Below are 20131 nucleotides of genomic sequence, written 5' to 3' on the forward strand. Positions count from 1 at the left end.
ATGGTATAGAACTATTCCATATTTTGAGAAACATAAAGAACACAATCTTTGAAAGATCCTTTCTTCCCTAGCCTAAGTACAAGGGGAGAATTAAGAATGTCCAAAAGGAAGAAGCAAGCTGGTAAGATGCTTCAGAGTATAAAAGTTTGAGAGGGTAAGGTCAGAAGTTGAATAACTCCCTAAACAGAGCTACTCAGTATTCCCTCAACATATAGTATATCTTCCCACCTCAGGATATTGCTCATCACTCTCCCTTCTCCATCAGGTTTTGGAAGTTTATTGTGCTGAGAGATTTGGTATCATACTTATTTCTGTACACATCTCATCTTCTTCACCAGACTACATCTTTGAGGGGTTCACGCTCAGTTTAAGAATCCCCGAAATATGTGCAGTGCCTAATGCTGTGTCTTAGTCTAAAATTTATTAATTCTATAAACATCAGTCTGTAGGCTTGCAAGTATATATTCTTACCGGTTGTTCATAAATACCTTTACAGTGTTCGGCACATTAGCTTGTACATCCTGCAGCTCAGTAATTATTTGGGAGCATAAATCAATGAATGAAAGATAAAATACAATTTTCAGAAGTCAAGCAGAGTTCCATACCCATAGGACAGAAACCAAATTAAAACGTTTCTGATTTACATGGTTTGTGTAAGTTTTTAAAAATTACAATGAAGGCAGGGCCTTCCATTCCATGTTATATTCCTAGCCGGAATTAGCTTCCTATCAGTAACTTGTCTGAAAGGCTCAGTTCGTTGTGACCTATAAAATGTTAGACTCAAGAGCTTTAAAATACCGCTAACACCATGTACAGGCTTGGGAGTACAGGGCTGTGTGTTGTGAAGCAGCAACGCCACTCCGCTGAAAGCTGACATGCAGTCTTGGGCCACAGATATAAACAGGGTAAGCATATTAAATAATGGATGCCTAGGAAAACATCTTTATCACTGCAGAGGAAAGGCAAAAGGTACACCTTATTACTTCATGCATATTAAGACCTATTAAGCTAATCTAAGTTTTTTACATGTCATATAATAACAGTTAGATAAATAGGATATCTTAATTTAATAAACTGTATGAGATTGCATAATTTACAGTGTTAGAATTATTTTTATTTGCAAAAAAGTATTCTAATCCTTAAAATACTACACTCAACGCATAACATTACATATTTTGTTAGGAATCACAATTTATTAAGTGTATTTGATATATCAGCATTAAGAAAAGAAACACGAGAAGAGCTTTGCGACTGCTCTTATCTTAGGCCCTTCAACTTTCCATTTCAACAACCTCGTTAAGGTCAAAGTGTCATGAGAATGTCTGCCCACTTTTAAATCTCTATAGTCTGGGCAAGGCAAAATCTTTGGGGTTCAATCAGGAATGCTTTCTTTTTGTATTCAGCTAAAAAGCGTAATAGCATCACAAAGGTCAGCATATTACCTTTATTAAAGAAAAAGGATCACATGACAAAGATAAAATGCCACTTGTAGACCTGAATTGGGCAATTGGGGGGAGAGGTTAAAACTACTTTAGTGTTTAGTTGCCAGATTCCTACAATGTATGTAACCAGTACCACTGACAGGACTTGTTTTTATATTTATCATCAATCAGTACCTTTCTCAGGTTGGGTAACATGGGAAGCAGAATTTGAGGCAGAGATCTCTGGGAGGCTCACAGCTCTTAGAACTATCAGGGAAGCGGGACTGGGGAGAAGTCTAATGCAGTTGCAACAAAGGCCCCTCAAATTCCTCAGGGAGGGAGCTCTGGAATTGGGAGGGCCCTTCGGAGCTGTGTCAAAATGAAGCAAAAGATGAGGAGGCAAAGCCTTTGTACTTTGGCATTCGGTGAGGGCGGCCTCTGGGGAGAAGGGTTTAAGATCCCTTCAGCCCTCGGTCCTGGGCGGGGACTCAAAGAGAGCCCATCAGCAGGCAACAGCCTTGGCAGCTGAGGGAAAGAGTCCCCCATCCTGAATGGGGAATCCGAGGGCACACCACGACAGCCACTACAACACTGTACTTGTACAGAGTTTAATGAATTGTTTTCACAAACAGTTCTTTTAACGTTACTTCTCATTTTCACAGATTTTATTGTATTGCATCTTCTTGTACACACTGACATGTCAATCCTGTTTACTAAGCGATATTCAAAGGGTTTCCTATAGAGCAATGAACCTTAACAGGCAGCTTTTAATTGGCCCACATAGGCAACCGCATTACTATTAATTCCACAGCTACGGCATAAAATAAAACCATTGCTTCTCAAACTCTAGAGCAATTAGACCTCTCGGCTATTTGGCTAACTCTGCTTCATGATACCCAATGCAGTTAATTATATTTTTTGATGTTAATAGTCTCTGTCAGTCTCAAGCATAGCTTCTCTTTGATGAATATTTAAATTATATTTGAATAAAAAATAATCTTGGTTACATTTCATATTCAGTAATCATCACAGCTTAATAAAGGTCTACTCGTCAAGGGTGGAAATAAATGGCAATGCACATATAAAGGTCTCAAATCAACTTATCAGATAATGTATTTGTAATGACCATTATCTATCTTTCTGTCTAACATACCTGTTTATTTACATTTCCAAAGGGTAGAGTCTCATTCACCTAACAACCCACAAATAGATTTCAAAAGTTACTTATAAACATTCTTTTAAATTATATATACAGAATCCCATGAATTAACAATGAGAACATCTTAGGACTGGGTCATAAGATAATTTAATGTATGAAAAAAAATACCAAATTATAACATGTCCTAGAAAAATTGGCATACTTTCCCTTGCCTCCTCTTGATGCATTGTTTTGGAAAATTCCAAGAGTAGTAAGGAAAAAAAAATGTTTGATTTACTAAAAGACTTTTTGATTACGGATCTTATGGACCTGAAATCATTACTAAAGAAAAGTAACTTAAAAGTCATATTTTTCCTCCATAAGATTCTTGGCTGCGATAGGAGTCTGGGGTGAGGGTGCAGGAAAGTTCCAAATATGGGGAGTGGGAAAAATGGAAAAAAAGTATAAAAGCAAAGCCCATTAGTATCATTTCTTAAAAATTTGTTTAAACCTTACTCAACTTAAAATTCCCTTAGTTTAAGACTCATAAATATGGAGAACAAACTGAGGGTTGCTGGAGGGGTTGTGGGAGGGGGGATGGGCTAAATGGGTAAGGGGCATCAAGGAATCTAGTCCTGAAATCATTGCTTCACTATATACTAACTAATTTGGATGTAAATTTTAAAATATAAAAAATAAAGTTAAATTACAAAAAAAAAATGACTGAGTCATCAAGAAGTTACTTTTAGAACTTCAGATCTATCATTTGTAACATGTTTTGAGAAATTAAATAAGATGTTTTGGAAAGTGCCTAAAAAAAATTCCCTTAGTTTAGGGGCGCCTGGGTGGCTCAGTCGGTTAAGCATCCGACTTCAGCTCAGGTCATGATCTCTAGGTCCATGAGTTCGAGCCCCGCATTGAGCTCTGTGCTGACAGCTCAGAGCCTGGAGCCTGCTTCAGATTCTGTGTCTCCCTCTCTCTGCCCCTTCCCCAGCTCACACTCTGTCTCTCTCTCTCTCTCTCCCTCAAAAATAAATTAAAATTAAAAAAAAAAAATTCCCTTAGTTTAAACAAAGCATTTACTTAACATAAACTATCAGAATGTTTTTAAATCTTAAATCTTTTATTTAATGAATAAATGAATGTTTTGTTATCTATTTAATTAATGCCCCTTAATAAATTTATTTGTTAAATTTTTAATATTCTCATCCCAAATTCTAAATCTTTAGAATACAATGGAGACACAATGAAAAAAATAAAAATAAAAAAAGATACGATGAAACGTCCTGAAGTATATAGATCAACTTATGACTGTCGAGTAGAGGACTGACAATTTCTCAAACTCATCACATTATAAATAAAAATGGTAAGGGCAGATTAAAATTTGGGGAGGTCCAAAGCTTATAAAATTTAAAGGTACCACTTTAAGGGGAATAAAAACCAGAAAAATTTCAAGTGGAAAATAAGGTGCCAAAGTGAATAGTTATTTAGAAAAAAAGAAAAGAAATCACAATAAACAACACATTTGTAAAAGCCAACAAGCATCACAAGCAACAAAATCCAGAAAACTGAAATAACATTTTAATAAACTGATTGCCGGCATTCCTTATTTTGTTTAATATTTTTTCACCACAAATCCTACCATTGTCTCATATATAACAATTTCATACTGTCACTTTCTATAGTTTTGGTTTTCCTCTAGAACAGCTACTCAAAATTTGTTATTTACTACTGATGGTCAGCATACACAAAGTACACGCCTACAACGTCACAGATGCTCATGCCTGTTGAACTCCTACAGCCCGTGTGCCACAAACACAGGTATTCTGGTAAATTCTATTTTATATGCTACTCACTAAAAGAGGGGAACAGCATGTTGTTTTTATAATTGTAAGTACCACATCTGACTTGTTGTCTATATACTCCCTCCAGAATACAAGGGAGAGAACTCCTGCTTTGATTCATTATATATGAAAACCAAATCCCCCACTTACTGTTTTTTACACATTTAATGACTGAAAAGGTTTTCCACAGAGTAGCTTCTGGCTCCATTCACTTCAAACATTACTTTTCCTCCACTTGCCACATATTTCAGGTGCCACAGGACACATTCAAATTGTAATATGACATCTGGCCTTGCACATTTATGTCACAATCAGTAAGGCAATATAATGAATAATAGGAGCAATCCTAGAGGCCATTTCTTCACCAGAATAGCCAGCAATAACTAAACTGTACACGAGTGTCTGCAAACCACATAAAAATACACCACTAAACCCAAACTGAATTTATCACCACCAGAACCTCTACTTAACAGAATCCCACTAGCTCTTGGCTACTCCTAAGTGACCATAAATGAGGGGAAGTGTAACAGAGAAGTCAGAGAATGAAATCAAAACCTTAAGATTGTGTTTAAATATCATACTTCAGCCAACTTTACAAAAACATATGACCCTGTGAGCATACCGCTAGGGGTTCTAACAATGACTTGGAAGAGCTTGTTCAAGTGAAGGGCTCTGATGTTTAAGATTCATTAACTTCATGGTGAATCCACTTTTAGACAGAGTAGTATTTTCACACATTACAGGTGAGTTCAATAACAATGATGGATCTCTGGTCTGTAAAACTGAACAGAAAGACCACTGAACAGAAAGACAACTTACATAGAGTGACGATCACTTCAGACATTCTCTTTAAGGCAATGGGGAGTGTGCTTAGGTGAGTTCTAAAACTATGTTGGTTGTTGGTTGCATATGACATTTGAACAACTACTGGGAGAACGGTGGCATGCATTGGTTAAAGGATACACTTGATTGTTATGTGCAACAAATATCAAGATTACAGAATCACTCACTTTGTATTTCTTCCAAACCTGACTTTTCCTAGAAACATCAGAGATATTAAGTCTAAATCTAATTGTGGAATAGCAAACAGCACTACCAACTGTAACTAATTGCTTTATTTCAAGAAAATACATAGCAAAGTAAAAATAGGTCTTTAAAAACTGTAGGACAAATAAATATGTAATGCTATCAGAAACCTAATTAACCACAGTAATTTTCTTAGGCAAAGTACAAAGTCGTGTATCGATACTGGTGTTTTTGTTACTGCTGCTCTTGCGAATTTGGTCTAGGTTCAGTTTCATTATGTGATACACAGAAAAATCAGCAACGCCACAATTAATGACAGCTTAGCTGTATTTTTGTCTTCATTTGATAAGTCAATAGAATATATTATAAGCGATACTGATTCACAACTGCTACCTGCTTTTGAGAGGCAAAGCAGGGCTCCTAAACTGCTAGTAAGAAAATAAAGTAAGGGTTTGGACTATAACAGTGACTAAGGATTTTTTTCCCTCTACCCAATAACACACAGGATTTTTTTTTTTTTTACTGACCGAGAAATCTCAATAAAATAAAAAGGATTGTTAGGCTGGAAAATTATCAATTTCACTCAAAATTACATTTTGTTATTATTTATTACATAATAAAAATGCATTAAGTAATAAACAGTATATTTTCAGACACTAAAATTATTCCAAAGCTTCAACAAATACATTTAATTTCCTGGCAATAAACATGCTGATAAGACGCTGCACTGCATACAAAAAGGAATTACAAATTCTTAAGTGAAGTTACAAATCATAATTTGTTCATTTTTTATAGTGGTAGAAAAAATGTGCAATATATTACATTTCACTAGCATTTGGCTATGAGCTTTCGGTGGGGAGTGGGGAGAGAAAGCCAAATACAGAGAAAACATAGTGACTATGTCTTGATTTGAAAATCGAATAAATTTCGTTTCTATTCTCTATAACTGTGATTAACTATTTTTATTTGTTCAAAATTTAAAAGGATGCTTGTAAGTTGTATTTATACACAACACTAGTAGTATGCCATCAAGGAGCAGCTACATACTAAAAAGAAGTCACACTTAGGTACAAAACAAAACTCAAATGGGTATTTGAAACTAGTCTTATGTAAGCAGACACAGTGTGCTTTCAGTTATTTAACACTGATTATCTAGTACATTTGGGTAATATAAGTCTAAATTGGACTTTGTTTCTGTCAGTTAACACAATTAATGTTTAAGTTGACTTTGTAAACAGAAACCAGTATTATAGTGTGAAGCAGGGTATGTTCTAAGTGAGAAAAAACTACAAGGCAGATAACAATATATGTACTATTAAAATATCACTGTAATCTCATCTGAAACAGCTTTCAAATAAGAAAGCTGGAGTAAATGATACTCAAGGCTATGAAAGGGATTATGAACAGAGTATTTACAATAATATTAAAATCTGTATGTCAAATCAATGTTTACATTTGCTTTTATTTCTTCACCTCTCCACTTTGGTTTCAAAAATAAAGATAACTTCTAAAAATAAAAACCAGGGGTGCCTGGGTGGCTGATTTGGTTAAGCGTCCCACTCTTGGTTTCGGCTCAGGTCATGATCTCATGGTCGTGAGTTCAAGTCCCAAGTCAGTCTGTCCCACCCCTGCTCATGCTCTCTCTCTCTCTCTCTCTGAAAATAAATAAATAAACTTAAAAAAATAATAAAAATAATAACTGAACCAAAATCACTAGAGTTGAAATGAGATAGGTTTTTCCTTTTAAAAACCTAACTTCTCTTTCCCTCATCTGCCCAGTATCTCTCCAAAACCAAAATCAAATTCAGACTTTTAAGGTATTATTCAAACCTCTTAATTCTTAGGAAACACTGAAGATCAGTAATGTTTTGTTCATAGGGAAAATCGTCCTAGCTTCCTTGACCAAAAGACATATTATAAAAGGTTAACAACCCACATATTAACCATAAGTACCAGAGAAAACTGTTAATTCACACTTATTCTCTTAGTACTCATTATCCAGTAGAATTGTTTACTAATTTTCATTTTAAAAGGAGAAACAGAGAACCCTGTAGAGCAGAATCTTTGATGTGACACTCTTTCTTTCTTCTACATTTGATAACCAGGGTTGTAAGGGATATTTATGTTATTTGTCTTCTAAGCCATTTTACAATTTATTAGTCTTTCTTGCATAGTAAACGTGAATGTTTAATATGTTTCATGTTTATTACTGCCACCAGTCTCCTCTTCCTACAATGAATTGCTTTGGTTTAAATGCCCATTGGTAAGTGACGTGCAAAGTATGTGTCCAATTAGATATACCAATTAGAGCTTTAATGGTTATTTATTACTATACTCAGGTTCAAGAGTCTATACTAGTAACCTCCCAATCTTTGGCCAAAGAGAGGTGCTTGTGATTCCATTAGGTGTCTTAAAACAACTCGGCCAAAAGTGAAGAATTCGTGGAAATCCATCACCTAACAGAAAATAACTTAAGTACAATGCACACAGATGATGAGTTAGTAGCATCTGAGTTATTCATTTTTCCCCAGATACATTTCATCTTAATGGACAAAAGGCTGATAAATCTGACACCACAGATAGATAAAAGCACTTGGGATAAGCAGCGTAAAGGTAAGAATATAGTTCTTCAGAAATGGCAGGCTTAAATTCTATGAAAACGAATAGGTTCAATGAATAAACAGACTAAGCAAAAGTATCCCTGACCAGTAAGTATTTACAATAATGCAAGAATAAAATACACGAACCCGGGGCGCCTGGGTGGCTCAGTCGGTTGAGCGTCCGACTTCGCTCAGGTCACGATCTCATGGTCCGTGAGTTCGAGCCCCGCATCAGGCTCTGTGCCGACAGCTCAGAGCCTGGAGCCTGCTTCGGATTCTGTGTCTCCCTCTCTCTCTGGCCCTCCCCCCATTCATGCTCTGTCTCTCTCTGTCTCAAAAATAAATAAATGTTAAAAAAAAAATTTTAAATACACGAACCCCCAGAATTATAAAATTATAAATTATAAAATTAAAATTACAAATGATAAAATATCAAATTAGGTGAAAAAGCAGATTTGGCTAATTTTTTTTTCTTCTAAAAAAGTGCTGTTAATAAGGATGGGATATGAATATCTTAGAAAAACAGGTCTTAAGTATATTGTTACCTGTAAAGAGAGATCAGGAGATAAAAAAATAATTAAATAAACTCTTTCTATAAGAAAGCTCTGACTTGGATGCAAAGCTTCTTTGTGAAGACCGAATGATCTAAAATGATATAAAAGTTGAGAGGGCGGTATGTCAAGGAGAGGATATCCACACTGAAATCTATCATCATGAAGTCTGCCAGAGGACACTAGCAGAATTGTGACTGCATTTTGGTGGATTTTCTTGGTAAATTCTGAGAAGCTTCCAATATTCATCAGTTGTCATAGGAAGGTTTTGTATGACTATGTGTATATACCTTTTAAATATTTTATATGCAATATCTTATCAGTATAGTTGAAAATAACAGAAGTGGATTTTTAAAGTCTAGATAGCAGAATTAATGAGATTAGTTATTAATTATTATTTAATAATAAATTTTCATGTCATGAAGATATTAATGAGATTCTAGGTATTAAACGAATTAAAGTTTCAGCCCTTATAGCAAATAATTCAACCTTTTTAAAAGTTCACAAAGTGAAAAAAAGGCATATCATGTTGCCACTTCTTCTCAAGGATATTTTTTAAATCAGTGAGGAGAATATATGTGCTGTCGTGTAAACAAAATCTACTGAATGCAATGACAGTTGTTACCGGATGTAAAGAAACACAGCCAAAATATGATGAGTCCCAAGTTCCTCAGCAGTCTAACAATGTTATTCAATAACTCTTTTAAACAATCATGTATGTCCCCACCACCCACCCCCAAAGAAAGTCTATGTGCCTTGACTAGTAGTAAGAATTAAAGGTGGAAAGGCAGAGGGAGAGATCCTCATGCTTACTCCTAACTAAGGCAGGCATGGTCCTTTCCATGGGGTCTTACTTCTAACGGCACGCTGTGAATACGCACTCAATTTCCAGACTCACTCTACATCTGCTATAACGTAATGAGTCATGGAAAAGAAACTGTCACCACTTGAGCTGCTGTTGGGTTGACATGTTAAGTAAAACGTGATTATGCTTGTAAAGAGTTGGGTGGGACACTGATAGGTTGACAAAAGAGAAATTCAAGGATGGAAAGTACTGAATGGGATGTAGGATAGGAACAAATTGATCTGGTTCCTATATATTTGAGCTTACTTCCATCATCCCAACCCTTGTTGGAAAAGATCTAGGCTCTGAAATAAGTTTGTCACCTACTGACTTAGCTTAATTTAATGAAACCATACCCAAGTTCTAGAAGCTAGATTTTTTTTTTCCTTTTAAGACATAAGTCCCTGAATAGTGTACCTACTTTATAAATCTAGGCCATGTATTTATTCATTGTTGGTTCTGTGACTAGGGAAATACTTAATTCTTCTGGTCTAGGCAAGACTGAATTCTATTTTCTTGATATCTATTCTGAAACTCTATCATGAAAAGCCTAAATGTTCTTTTATTTGGGCTATCTAGACAGAAAAAAACCTTCAATATCAACAAGGAAAAAAGTGTACATCTTTTATACATCACTATTATTTTACTATTATGACTGCTATTAACTTTACTATTGGCTTTATGAGACATTATCTTTCTGTGCCTGTCCTGGTTTCCTTGATGGCAACTTTACCTCTGTCCCTTATATTCAGGTGTTCTCTAGAGTTTTTGCATGCTCAAACTACATAATGTCTGTGAATGATATCACCTATTCACCGGCAAATTTAACTTTACATTAATGTTTGCTTCATCTGTATGTTCCTTCACCACTCTTGTGAGCACTAAATCTGTATAAGCAATCGCTTGCTGAACCATTTATTTATAGGCAAACTCGTTCCCAAATAAACTGATATGAGTAGTATAACTACCAAAAATACACTGAATTTTATTTAATAACCGTGCACTCTTTTTCCCTCAAAATAAATAAACTTAAAAAAAAACCCAGAAACGTAACATAGTTTTGCTATGAGGTTCTAGCCAGTTGCTATCTATATGTGGGCTAAAATTTTGGCCAGAAACTTTAAAGGAACGAGCTAGTTCTCCACTTGTAGGACAGTCCTTTTTTGTCTTAGTCAATTTCAATACAAAAACAGCTTATTTTCGAGTCAATGGCAAAAAATATACCTTTCCTACCATAGGGAAAACCTGAGGCATGTATTCTATCTTGAGAGGAATACATTATTACTTTTAGAACCTCTTTGTATTTATTGACAGAAGAACACTGGTGCATATCTGCTAGTATGAAATTTTTTTTTTTAATTTTTTTTTTCAATGTTTATTTATTTTTGGGACAGAGAGAGACAGAGCATGAACGGGGGAGGGGCAGAGAGAGAGGGAGACACAGAATCGGAAACAGGCTCCAGGCTCTGAGCCATCAGCCCAGAGCCCGACGCGAGGCTCGAACTCACGGACCGCGAGATCGTGACCTGGCTGAAGTCGGACGCTTAACCGACTGCGCCACCCAGGTGCCCCTGCTAGTATGAATTAACTCTGTAACTCATACTCTACATGTAAAACCTCACCTACACATGCATGTTACCCTAACATTAAATATTGGGGGAGGGGAGTGGGAAGTACACATTTACTTTCAGATCTCTAAACCAAAGTGGTACAAAACTTAAGGGCATATTATAAAGCATAGCGAACGGCATCAATCTACCTTAATCAGAATGGTCAGGCTCTCAGAGAGAAGAACTTGAACAAAAGAATAGTCATAAATGACACTACAAGAGGATCTCAGATACAATTTAGCACATCACTTTAAGACACTAACTAGATTGTCCCTAAGTGCTGCAAAAACCCGACATTGTTAGCAACCTCTAATTTACTTATTCATCAAATACTTCAGAGTTGTAGTAAGGTTTTTTTTTGTTTGTTTCTTTTTTGCTTTAATGAAATCAAAGTGCTAAAACTATTGCACATTTTTTACTCTTTAAAAAATATTTTTAAAGTTTATTTATTTATTTTGAGATGGGTGGGAGTAGGGGCAGAAAGAGAGGAGAGAGACAGAATCCCGAGCAGACTCTACACTGTCAGTGCAAAGCCCAGTGCAGGGCTCAAACCTACGAACAACGAAATCATGATCTGAGCCAATATCAAGAGTCAGATGCTTAACCTAGTGAGCCACCGAGGCACCCCTTGCACATTTTTTTTAAGGAACCTCACTATATTATCTTCAAAGAGTGCTAAAAAATACTCTCTCTAATGGTGATTATTTTATAGAGTATTAAAATCATTTTAGGGAAGAAGTTCTTTTCTCACTTTTTAGGGTGAGCCATTTGGTGTACTTATAAGACAAGTGTACTATCACTTTCTGACAGAGCCTTGGTTTCACACTTTTAAATGAACAGGAAATAGAAAATGAAGAATCAGTAACAATTATTAATACTTTACCACCACCACAGTCAGAATTACAAGTGTATTTATTTACTTGATTCTTAACTGTTGAAGTGATGACAGTAAGGAAAGGGGACAAACATATATTAATGGTATTGAAAATTGTGTTTATCTCCATCACAGTGTTTTAGAAATTCAATAGAAGACATCAAGTGCTTTTATTTGAGCTTTCAAAAGAGAAGTTTTTTTCTTAAAGCCAAAAAAATGCCTTTTCCTACATTATTGAATATCACATTTTCTGACAATTATAAATAGGTAATTTGCCAAATTATTAGGAGTATGGTAAAAATAAATCTTACTTCATTTGTGAATACTGAACATTATTTTTCAATTAAAAAAAAAAAAAAACAGGGATAGGGGCACCTGGGTGGCGCAGTCGGTTGGGCGTCCGACTTCAGCCAGGTCACGATCTCGCGGCCCGTGAGTTCGAGCCCCGCGTCGGGCTCTGGGCTGACGGCTCAGAGCCTGGAGCCTGTTTCCGATTCTGTGTCTCCCTCTCTCTCTGCCCCTCCCCCGTTCATGCTCTGTCTCTCTCTGTCCCCAAAATAAATAAACGTTGAAAAAAAAATTAAAAAAAAAAAAAAAAAAAAAAAAAAAAAAAAAAACAGGGATATACTTAAATAAAATGGGCTGCCTGTCTGGAGCATGAGACTCTGCTCTTGGGGCCAAGAGTTCAAACCCTACACTTACTTAAAAAATAAGATATTCAATAATTATTCATTAATAATTCAGCTGCAAAAATATTATCTACATATTTTCTTCCAGCTATTTTAAACTATGTACCAAATATGGCAGACTTCCTTAAAGGTTTATATTCTGACACTCATAGAACGGAACTCTTATAAGCTACCACTATGAAACTCATTTTAAGTCCTCTTAATATTGTCTTCATTGTCACTAAGCAGTTCTTGTTTAAAAATTTTTTTAATATTTATTTCTGAGAGAGACAGCAGGGGAGCGGCAGAGAAAGAGAGAGAGAGAGAGAGAGAGAGAGAGAGCAGGGGAGGGACAGAAAGAGGGGGAGACACAGAATCTGAAGTAGGCTCCAGGCTCTGAGCTGTCAGCACAGAGCCTGAGGTGGGGCTTGAACTCAGGAGCCATGAGATCATGACCTGAGCTCAAGTCAGACGCTCAACCGGCTGAGCCACCCAGGCGCCCCCAAAAGTGTTCTTGTTTAAATTGTCATTGTGGTGACTAAATAATTATAGGCTACCAGTATAATACAATTTAAAAATGGGGTTTCTACAGCTAGTTTTGGAATTAACACCTTATTTGCATTAAAACATCACAGACTGGATATTTTGATAACAAGGCTACAGAGAATAAGTCTATGCTTTCACTGATCTTAAATATCCCAAAACTCTGGTCCTTTTAAAAGTATTATTGGGGCTCCTGGGTGGCTCAGTCAAGTGTCTGACTCTTGGTTTCAGCTCTATTATAACTTGCAGTTCGTGGGTTCAAGCCCACCATCAGCCCCATGCTGACAGTGTGGAGACTGTTTGGAATTCTCTCTCTCCCCCCTCTCTCGCTGTCCCTCCTCTGCTCACTCTATCAAAATAAGTAAATAAAAACTTAAAAGAATTATAAAAAATGCAGTCCTGGTTTTATAACATCATGAAACAATGAAAATAACTTGCTATATTATCTTGTACATTTCCTACAATAGGTAATTATATTTAATAGATATAAGTGTGATAAGACATATATCTTGTTGGATACTGAATTATGTATTTAAATGTATAAATCCACAAAGATAAGTGACCAACAATGTATAATTCCTTAAGGCCAGCTTTTTCAGACCCTCTCTTTGTACCAACTCCACTGCTTTTTTGCCTGTCAATTTTGTAAAATCAAGTCATTTTATGTAATAATTCTTTACTTCCCATTTCTCTCTGGCCTACTTCTAGATGCTCATCTAATATCATTAAATTAAACAGTTCAATAATATAAAGAATGGATAAACAGTCAATTATTAGTGGCTGCCTTTATTGTCTTTCTAGCATGGGCAGTTCCCAACTTTTGATACAGTATGTGTAATGTAAACTGTTGTGTTACAATTTTAGGGGAGTACAGAATCCATTCTTCCAAGGAAGGTAAGTTACGTTTTGATTCAAAATACTGCATAATCCATAATGAAATTTGTTTTAAATTTAAAAAACCTTTCTCAAATGCCATTTATGCAAATAAGATTTTGTCTTAAGTTTTTAATAACAACACTTTAAGGAACTAAAAATAGAAACTTTTTAAAAAAGATTTTACGTACTTTTTTAAGTAATCTCTATACCCAATGTGGAGCTCAAAGTCACAGTTCTGAGATCAAGAGTCCCATGCTCTACTGACTGAGCCAGTCAGGCACCCCAAAAATAAAAACTATTTTGATGGAAATCTATCAAAAGTATTGTATATGTTCTCTGGTTTCTAAAAAGCATCTTGATCAGCATTAACATTAATGAAAAACTACTCATAATGTGCTATCAATAAAAAAATATGCTAATACATAGTCTCTGTGAAATCAGAGATTTTACAGCAATTTGTACCCATCTTACTATGGCATGGATTTTTTGTTAAATAGTTTTTTCATTTTTTTCTTCATCATCTCTTACCACCCCTTGATATTTTCATTTTCCCTACACTGACCAGACCCCAGTCTAGAAAATTTGCTATTCTACTTTAAGGTAGACTAATAAATAAGCCAGAAAACTAGACAGAATATTGAGTCCAGAGTGGGGAAAGAGGCAGGAGAAGAGGGTGAAAGCTTTGAATAGAAAGATGAAGGGTTTTCCTAGTAAACAAAATACAAAAGCAATAATGTATAATAAACTCTATGATACTTAAATGTTCCTTCAGAGAGTCTCTATGTTCCAAATAACTAGAATTGCTGGATACTATTGTACTAGTTTGGCCATAACTAACCACAATTTTAATATTTTATATGTAAGAGAATTTTGATTAAGATGCCAAGTGTAGCAAAAGTGAGGTAAAAAAAAAAAGAGAGAGACCAGGAGTTATGTGCTGTGTGTTAAGGCAGAGGAAAGGCAATACCTATTGTCAGCAGTGTTTTGGTATTCTATCTAGAGATAGGCAGGCAATTATCCTGTGAAGAGGTATCATTTATATATTTTAAATTTTATAATTCAAACACATCATTTCTAAAACACAGTATTAACCAATGAGATATATATATATGAAGGGGGGGTAGAGAGAGAGAGAAAGAGAGAAAGCCCAGTATATGCTTTCTTAACTTGAATCTGTTGTATTTTGTTTGTTTTTTAAAGCTAAGGATCAAGAGAATGAGAAGATAAACCACAGACTGACAGTAAATATTTGCAAAAGCCCTTTCTGATTAAGAATTGTTACCTAAAATGTATAAAGAACTCTTAAAACTCAACAATAAGAAAATGGACGGGGTGTCTGGGTGGCTCAGTTGGTTAAGCGTCCAACTCTCGTTTTTGGTTCCGGTCATGATCTCACAGTTGTGAGATGAACCCCACATCAATCCCTGTGCTGGGCCTGGCACCTGCTTAAGATTCTCTCTCTCCTCCCTCTTTCCCTCCCCTGCTCACTCTCTCGTGCACCCTCTCTCTCAGGAAAAAAAAAAAAAAAAAAAACAAAAAACAATCCAATTGGAAAATGAGCAGAACACCTGAACAACACCTCACCAATAAAGACAAACAGAAAATATGTAAGCATAGTAAAAGATGTTCAATATGAAATTTCATTAGGGAAATGTAAATCAAAACTATGAGATATCACTATACACCTATTACAATGGCAAAACTACTTTGCCTGATACCACAATGGTGGACACGTGCCATCATAAATTTGCGAAAACCCATAGAATACACCACACCAAGAATAAACCCTAATGTGAAGTATAAACTTTGGGTGATAATGAGGTGTCAGTGTGGGTTCATCTATTATAACAAATGTACCACTGTGATGTAAGATGTTGATAACTGGGGAGGTTGTGCCTGTGTAGCAATGGGACATAGTAACTCTCTGTACTTTCTCTGCCCATTTTTGCTGTAAAAAATATTAATTAAAAAATTAAAGACCTGGGGCACCTGGGTGTCTCAGTCAGGTAAGCATCCCACTCTTAATTTCTGCTCAGGTCGTGATCTCATGTTTCGTGAGATCGAGCCCCGAGTCACGCTCTGTGTTGGAATTCTCTTTTTCTCCATCACTCCCTGCCTCTCCCCGACTTGTGGGTGTGTATACTCGCTCTCTTTCTCTCTCACACAATAAATAAATAAACTTAAAAAAAAATTAAAGACCAACTATTGCCAAAGACCCAGTTAAACATTCTTGTTGTTAAAAAAATATTTCAAAACTCTACAGGCCCAAAAAACAAAATTACATTTGAAATATTCTTTTCTCTGTATCTTATGATATATAAAAATCAAAAGATGCATATTGCATATCCTTTCTGTTAAGTTAAGCTATATAAAAATGATACAGAGATTTAAATGTTGAAAGCTTAAAAGTAGAAATCAACAGTAGTAGGTAAAACCCTCACTCAGTTTAATAAATGGGCTGAGAACGGACTCTATTCATCTACTTTGGATGTAGTAGCTAAATCGGGATAATAACACAGAAGCATCTACCTTTGAGTCATAATTTTGAAGGCATCTGGGAGGTAGCAATCTGTATTCTCCATCTGAAATGGGTCAGCATCACAAATCTTGTCATCTGTCCGACCATAGTTAGCGCTCTCAATCATGATCACATCGCTGCCTGGACATCGCAGATCTATAGAATAACCTTCACAGGATAATTCTCGCCTAACTAACCCGAATGGTAAAGCTGCTCTGCTGAAACCTTAAAAGTGAAAAAAAGAAAGAAAGAAAATTAAAATTAAGACATGTATGAAATAAATTATTTTAATGAGGCATTTTCAAGTAATACAATTCATGTCTATATTCAAGAGATGTCACCAAAAGTATGTTTTTTAAGTCATCCATATATTTATTAAATAACTCCTTGATTCTTTACTATATGTCAAGAATTTTTTAGTTTTTTTAATATGTATCTTTGGCTGGACTCTTCACCTGTATAATAAAATTTAAACTATTCTAGCAAATACTATCTGTATAATCTATTCACGTATAATCTATTCACAATAAGAAACTAAGTGGCTCTTTTGAGTAAATCCAAAGAAAAAGGACAAATTTAGTCGATGGACTTATAAATGACAAGTTTTACAAATAGAGAATGTAACAACTAATCAAGAAACAATGTTCATTTAGGCAGTGGAATATAAGCTCTGATATACACTGACTTCACTTTCTCATTTAATGTAGACATATTCATTGCTGTTAGCATTATCTTAAAAAATATTTGTCTTAGCAGTCCCCCCCCCCAGAAAAAAACTAAGATCCTATGATAGTAATACACTTATGGTACAATAACTGATTTAGATTTATAGACACTTTATTTAAAACTGGTATAAATGGAAGCACGCAGCAGTGGGCCAGCGCTGCTCCAATCTAGTCCGACAAGTTGAAATAACCCGGGAAGGGCAAAATTTATCTAAGATTCACTTTTGTCGCCTACAGAGCAGAGATGAAACATGTATGATGTTACTTTTCCTACCTGTGTGACTCTAAAATGAGATAATGTACATAATGCTGCTCAATAATTAAAAGTGCTATATGAATTCAAGTGTGGTGTATTAGGAAGAGTGCAGAAAACGACCGTTCCTAAGTGCTGAAAAAAGATTCCCAGATGGAATAAAAAAATGAGAATTTTAAGTTTTCAGCCACTGGACCCATGAAGTAGTAACACAGCCTAGGACAAAGGGTAAACACACAGAAAGAAAGCCAAGAACAGCTGGGAGGAGCTATGTGAGCAAGAGGTCCACCTTCACTGTTGGGTGTTCTACCTATGGGTTAGCTACCATTCTCAAAAACTTCAACGCGGACTCAAGTTTTTTAATTCAATTCTCTAACCTGTCACCATCTCGCACATTACTCTTATAAAAGACCAGCACTAATTTCAGTATTTTTTTCCTTCTCTCTATCCTTTTAATTAATTACTCTGCATCACATAAACTATCCCCTATATGCCTTTTTATAGGGGGAAAAAACCACCCTAACATTCAGAACTAAACAGTTCCAAGTTATAAACTTCAAGTTGAAAAACTGGGTCATGTCCAGGTCACTGCAATGCCAAAACCTGTTCTCTTTAATGTTATTGTGCAATGCCTCTCACTAATTCAATGTAATAAAAACCCTGGTAAAACATGCACCTTCTTTCTAACACTCAAACAGTCCTCCAGAAGGGTGACTGGGTTACACTTTGATATGACTTAAAAATCACCAATTCTCAGACTTGGCTAAGCTCTCAGTTCTACTGAGAAAACTAAAGGTGTAACTGGAATGAAGAGAGCAGAAAAAGGCATAATTTAGAGCATAGAAATCTTCAGAGGATTGCGCCACACCCCAAACATCAGAGGTTTTCACTAAGAGGGTTTATGGTCTTATGAGGTTATTACAAGTATGTGGGAGGCACACCAGCAATGAAGAAGGAATACAGAAATGGAGCTGGACAAATGTCAAGACAGACAGTAAACAGGCCGACCTCTCAAAGTTTATTTGTGAAAGTTCATAAGTAAATAAACTTTTACACGTATTATTGCTTCTTCTGTTTCCTGATACTGTACCGTACTGCCCATACAAATAATTCAGTTTAAACTAATATTGTTATATTTGTTTTGATTGAAAAGATGCTTTAGAGCTTCATTTCAATAGCAAAAGCTGTGGAAATTTTTAATGGAAATTCAAACAAGCATCATAAAAAATTTGAAGTACAGAGTATTTTAAAGGCAGAGATACTTTGCAATTATAATTCCTTAATAAATGAGAATAAATTTATATTATTAGAAAATATTATGAATGTTAGAGCACATTATTAGAAGACTGGCTTGGAGCCATATTTCACAACTTTCACTACTTGTCAAAAATATAGGATATTATGAAGCACTGTGGTTTTTAAATTAAGCCCTTAATTTTTGTAGTTGTTGATATCTGCAGGATTACAGTTATGGTTCTAAGTGAATTTCCCCCTGCCTTTGAAAGATATTTAAGAAGTTGTGTCGTTGAGTGTCCTGCTGTTTTGGTAATTCGGAGAGGATTTTTAATCCTTAGGTACAATCATCCAAACAGGTAAAGTAAGAAAAAAGAAAAGGAAAAAGAGACGGAAAATCAACACATTTTAATAATTGAGATTTCTAACATAGAATCTTCTGGAGAAGAGAGATCATGGTACTTATACTTTCAATGCACAGAACTGAATGAGTTCTTAACAGTGAATATTGCTTTATTCAATGCTACAGTGTCTATGGTTTTGCATCGTACGTGTTCTCCTTTATAAAGTCTTGCTCTTTCCCGTTTCCATTGAACTTTATACACATCTTTACTAAAGTACTTATTATTACCCCATGGTACTATGCATATTCATTTTTTAATTTATATCTTCCTTGCTAACTATGATGATAGCATTCTTAGTTATAATTCCAATGCCTAGGTGGGTACAAGATACATAATTCCAGTAAGTATTTGTTGAACCAAAGCTAAAATGACTAGTATTTGTTAAAACCATATAGAATTGCATTTTTTGTGTGTCATATCTATTTTCCTTTGATGATGAAAATAAAAATAGTAAACATTAAGAAACAGATAAACCATTTACAATCAATGAAAATGATGTCATCCTCAAAAAAAGAAAAATATTTATATTTTGACAATTTATTATTTTCTAGGTCCTACTGGGGTTCATTAGTGTTTCTCACAAAGACAGATGAATTACATGTTTATGAACTTCCGTGTTTAAACCCTGTGTTTCCAATCAGAAATACAAAAACTCAAATAAGAAGACAGAAAAGTAAATCCCCGTAAAACTTTGGTTTGCAAGCGTAATCTGTTCCAGAAACATGCTGGTAATCCAAAGCACTTGTATGTATATCAAAGTGAATTTCAAAAACCATTGGCTCAGTTGAGATCCTGTAACAGTCAGCAACATGTACTCTTATTGCAAGACATCGCTTGTTTATCAAGTTAAAGTTTATTAGAAATGCTTGCTCGCCTTACAGAACATTCACAGAACAAGTTACAAACCAAGGTTTTACTGTATTATAACAGTTAACATTTACACAGCAATCAATATGTTCTGACACTGTGTTAAATGCTTTATATGGATCACTTTTTTTGTTTT

The 20131-nt window shown here is 35.3% G+C and overlaps 1 protein-coding gene across 12 annotated transcripts in view; it reads right to left on the minus strand.

Annotated features, from left to right (window-relative positions):
- ADGRL2 (adhesion G protein-coupled receptor L2) overlaps window positions 1–20131 on the minus strand; it is a 190614-nt gene that overhangs the window by 68374 nt on the left and 102109 nt on the right. For all 12 annotated transcript variants that reach the window (XM_047870865.1, XM_047870864.1, XM_047870868.1 and 9 more), the window contains exon 3: window positions 16525–16738. In XM_047870865.1, the coding sequence (XP_047726821.1) occupies window positions 16525–16738 (214 nt within the window). The remainder of the gene's footprint in view (window positions 1–16524; window positions 16739–20131) is intronic.

The sequence above is a fragment of the Prionailurus viverrinus genome, chromosome C1, assembly GCF_022837055.1.
Source record: "Prionailurus viverrinus isolate Anna chromosome C1, UM_Priviv_1.0, whole genome shotgun sequence".
Taxonomy (NCBI): domain Eukaryota; kingdom Metazoa; phylum Chordata; class Mammalia; order Carnivora; family Felidae; genus Prionailurus; species Prionailurus viverrinus.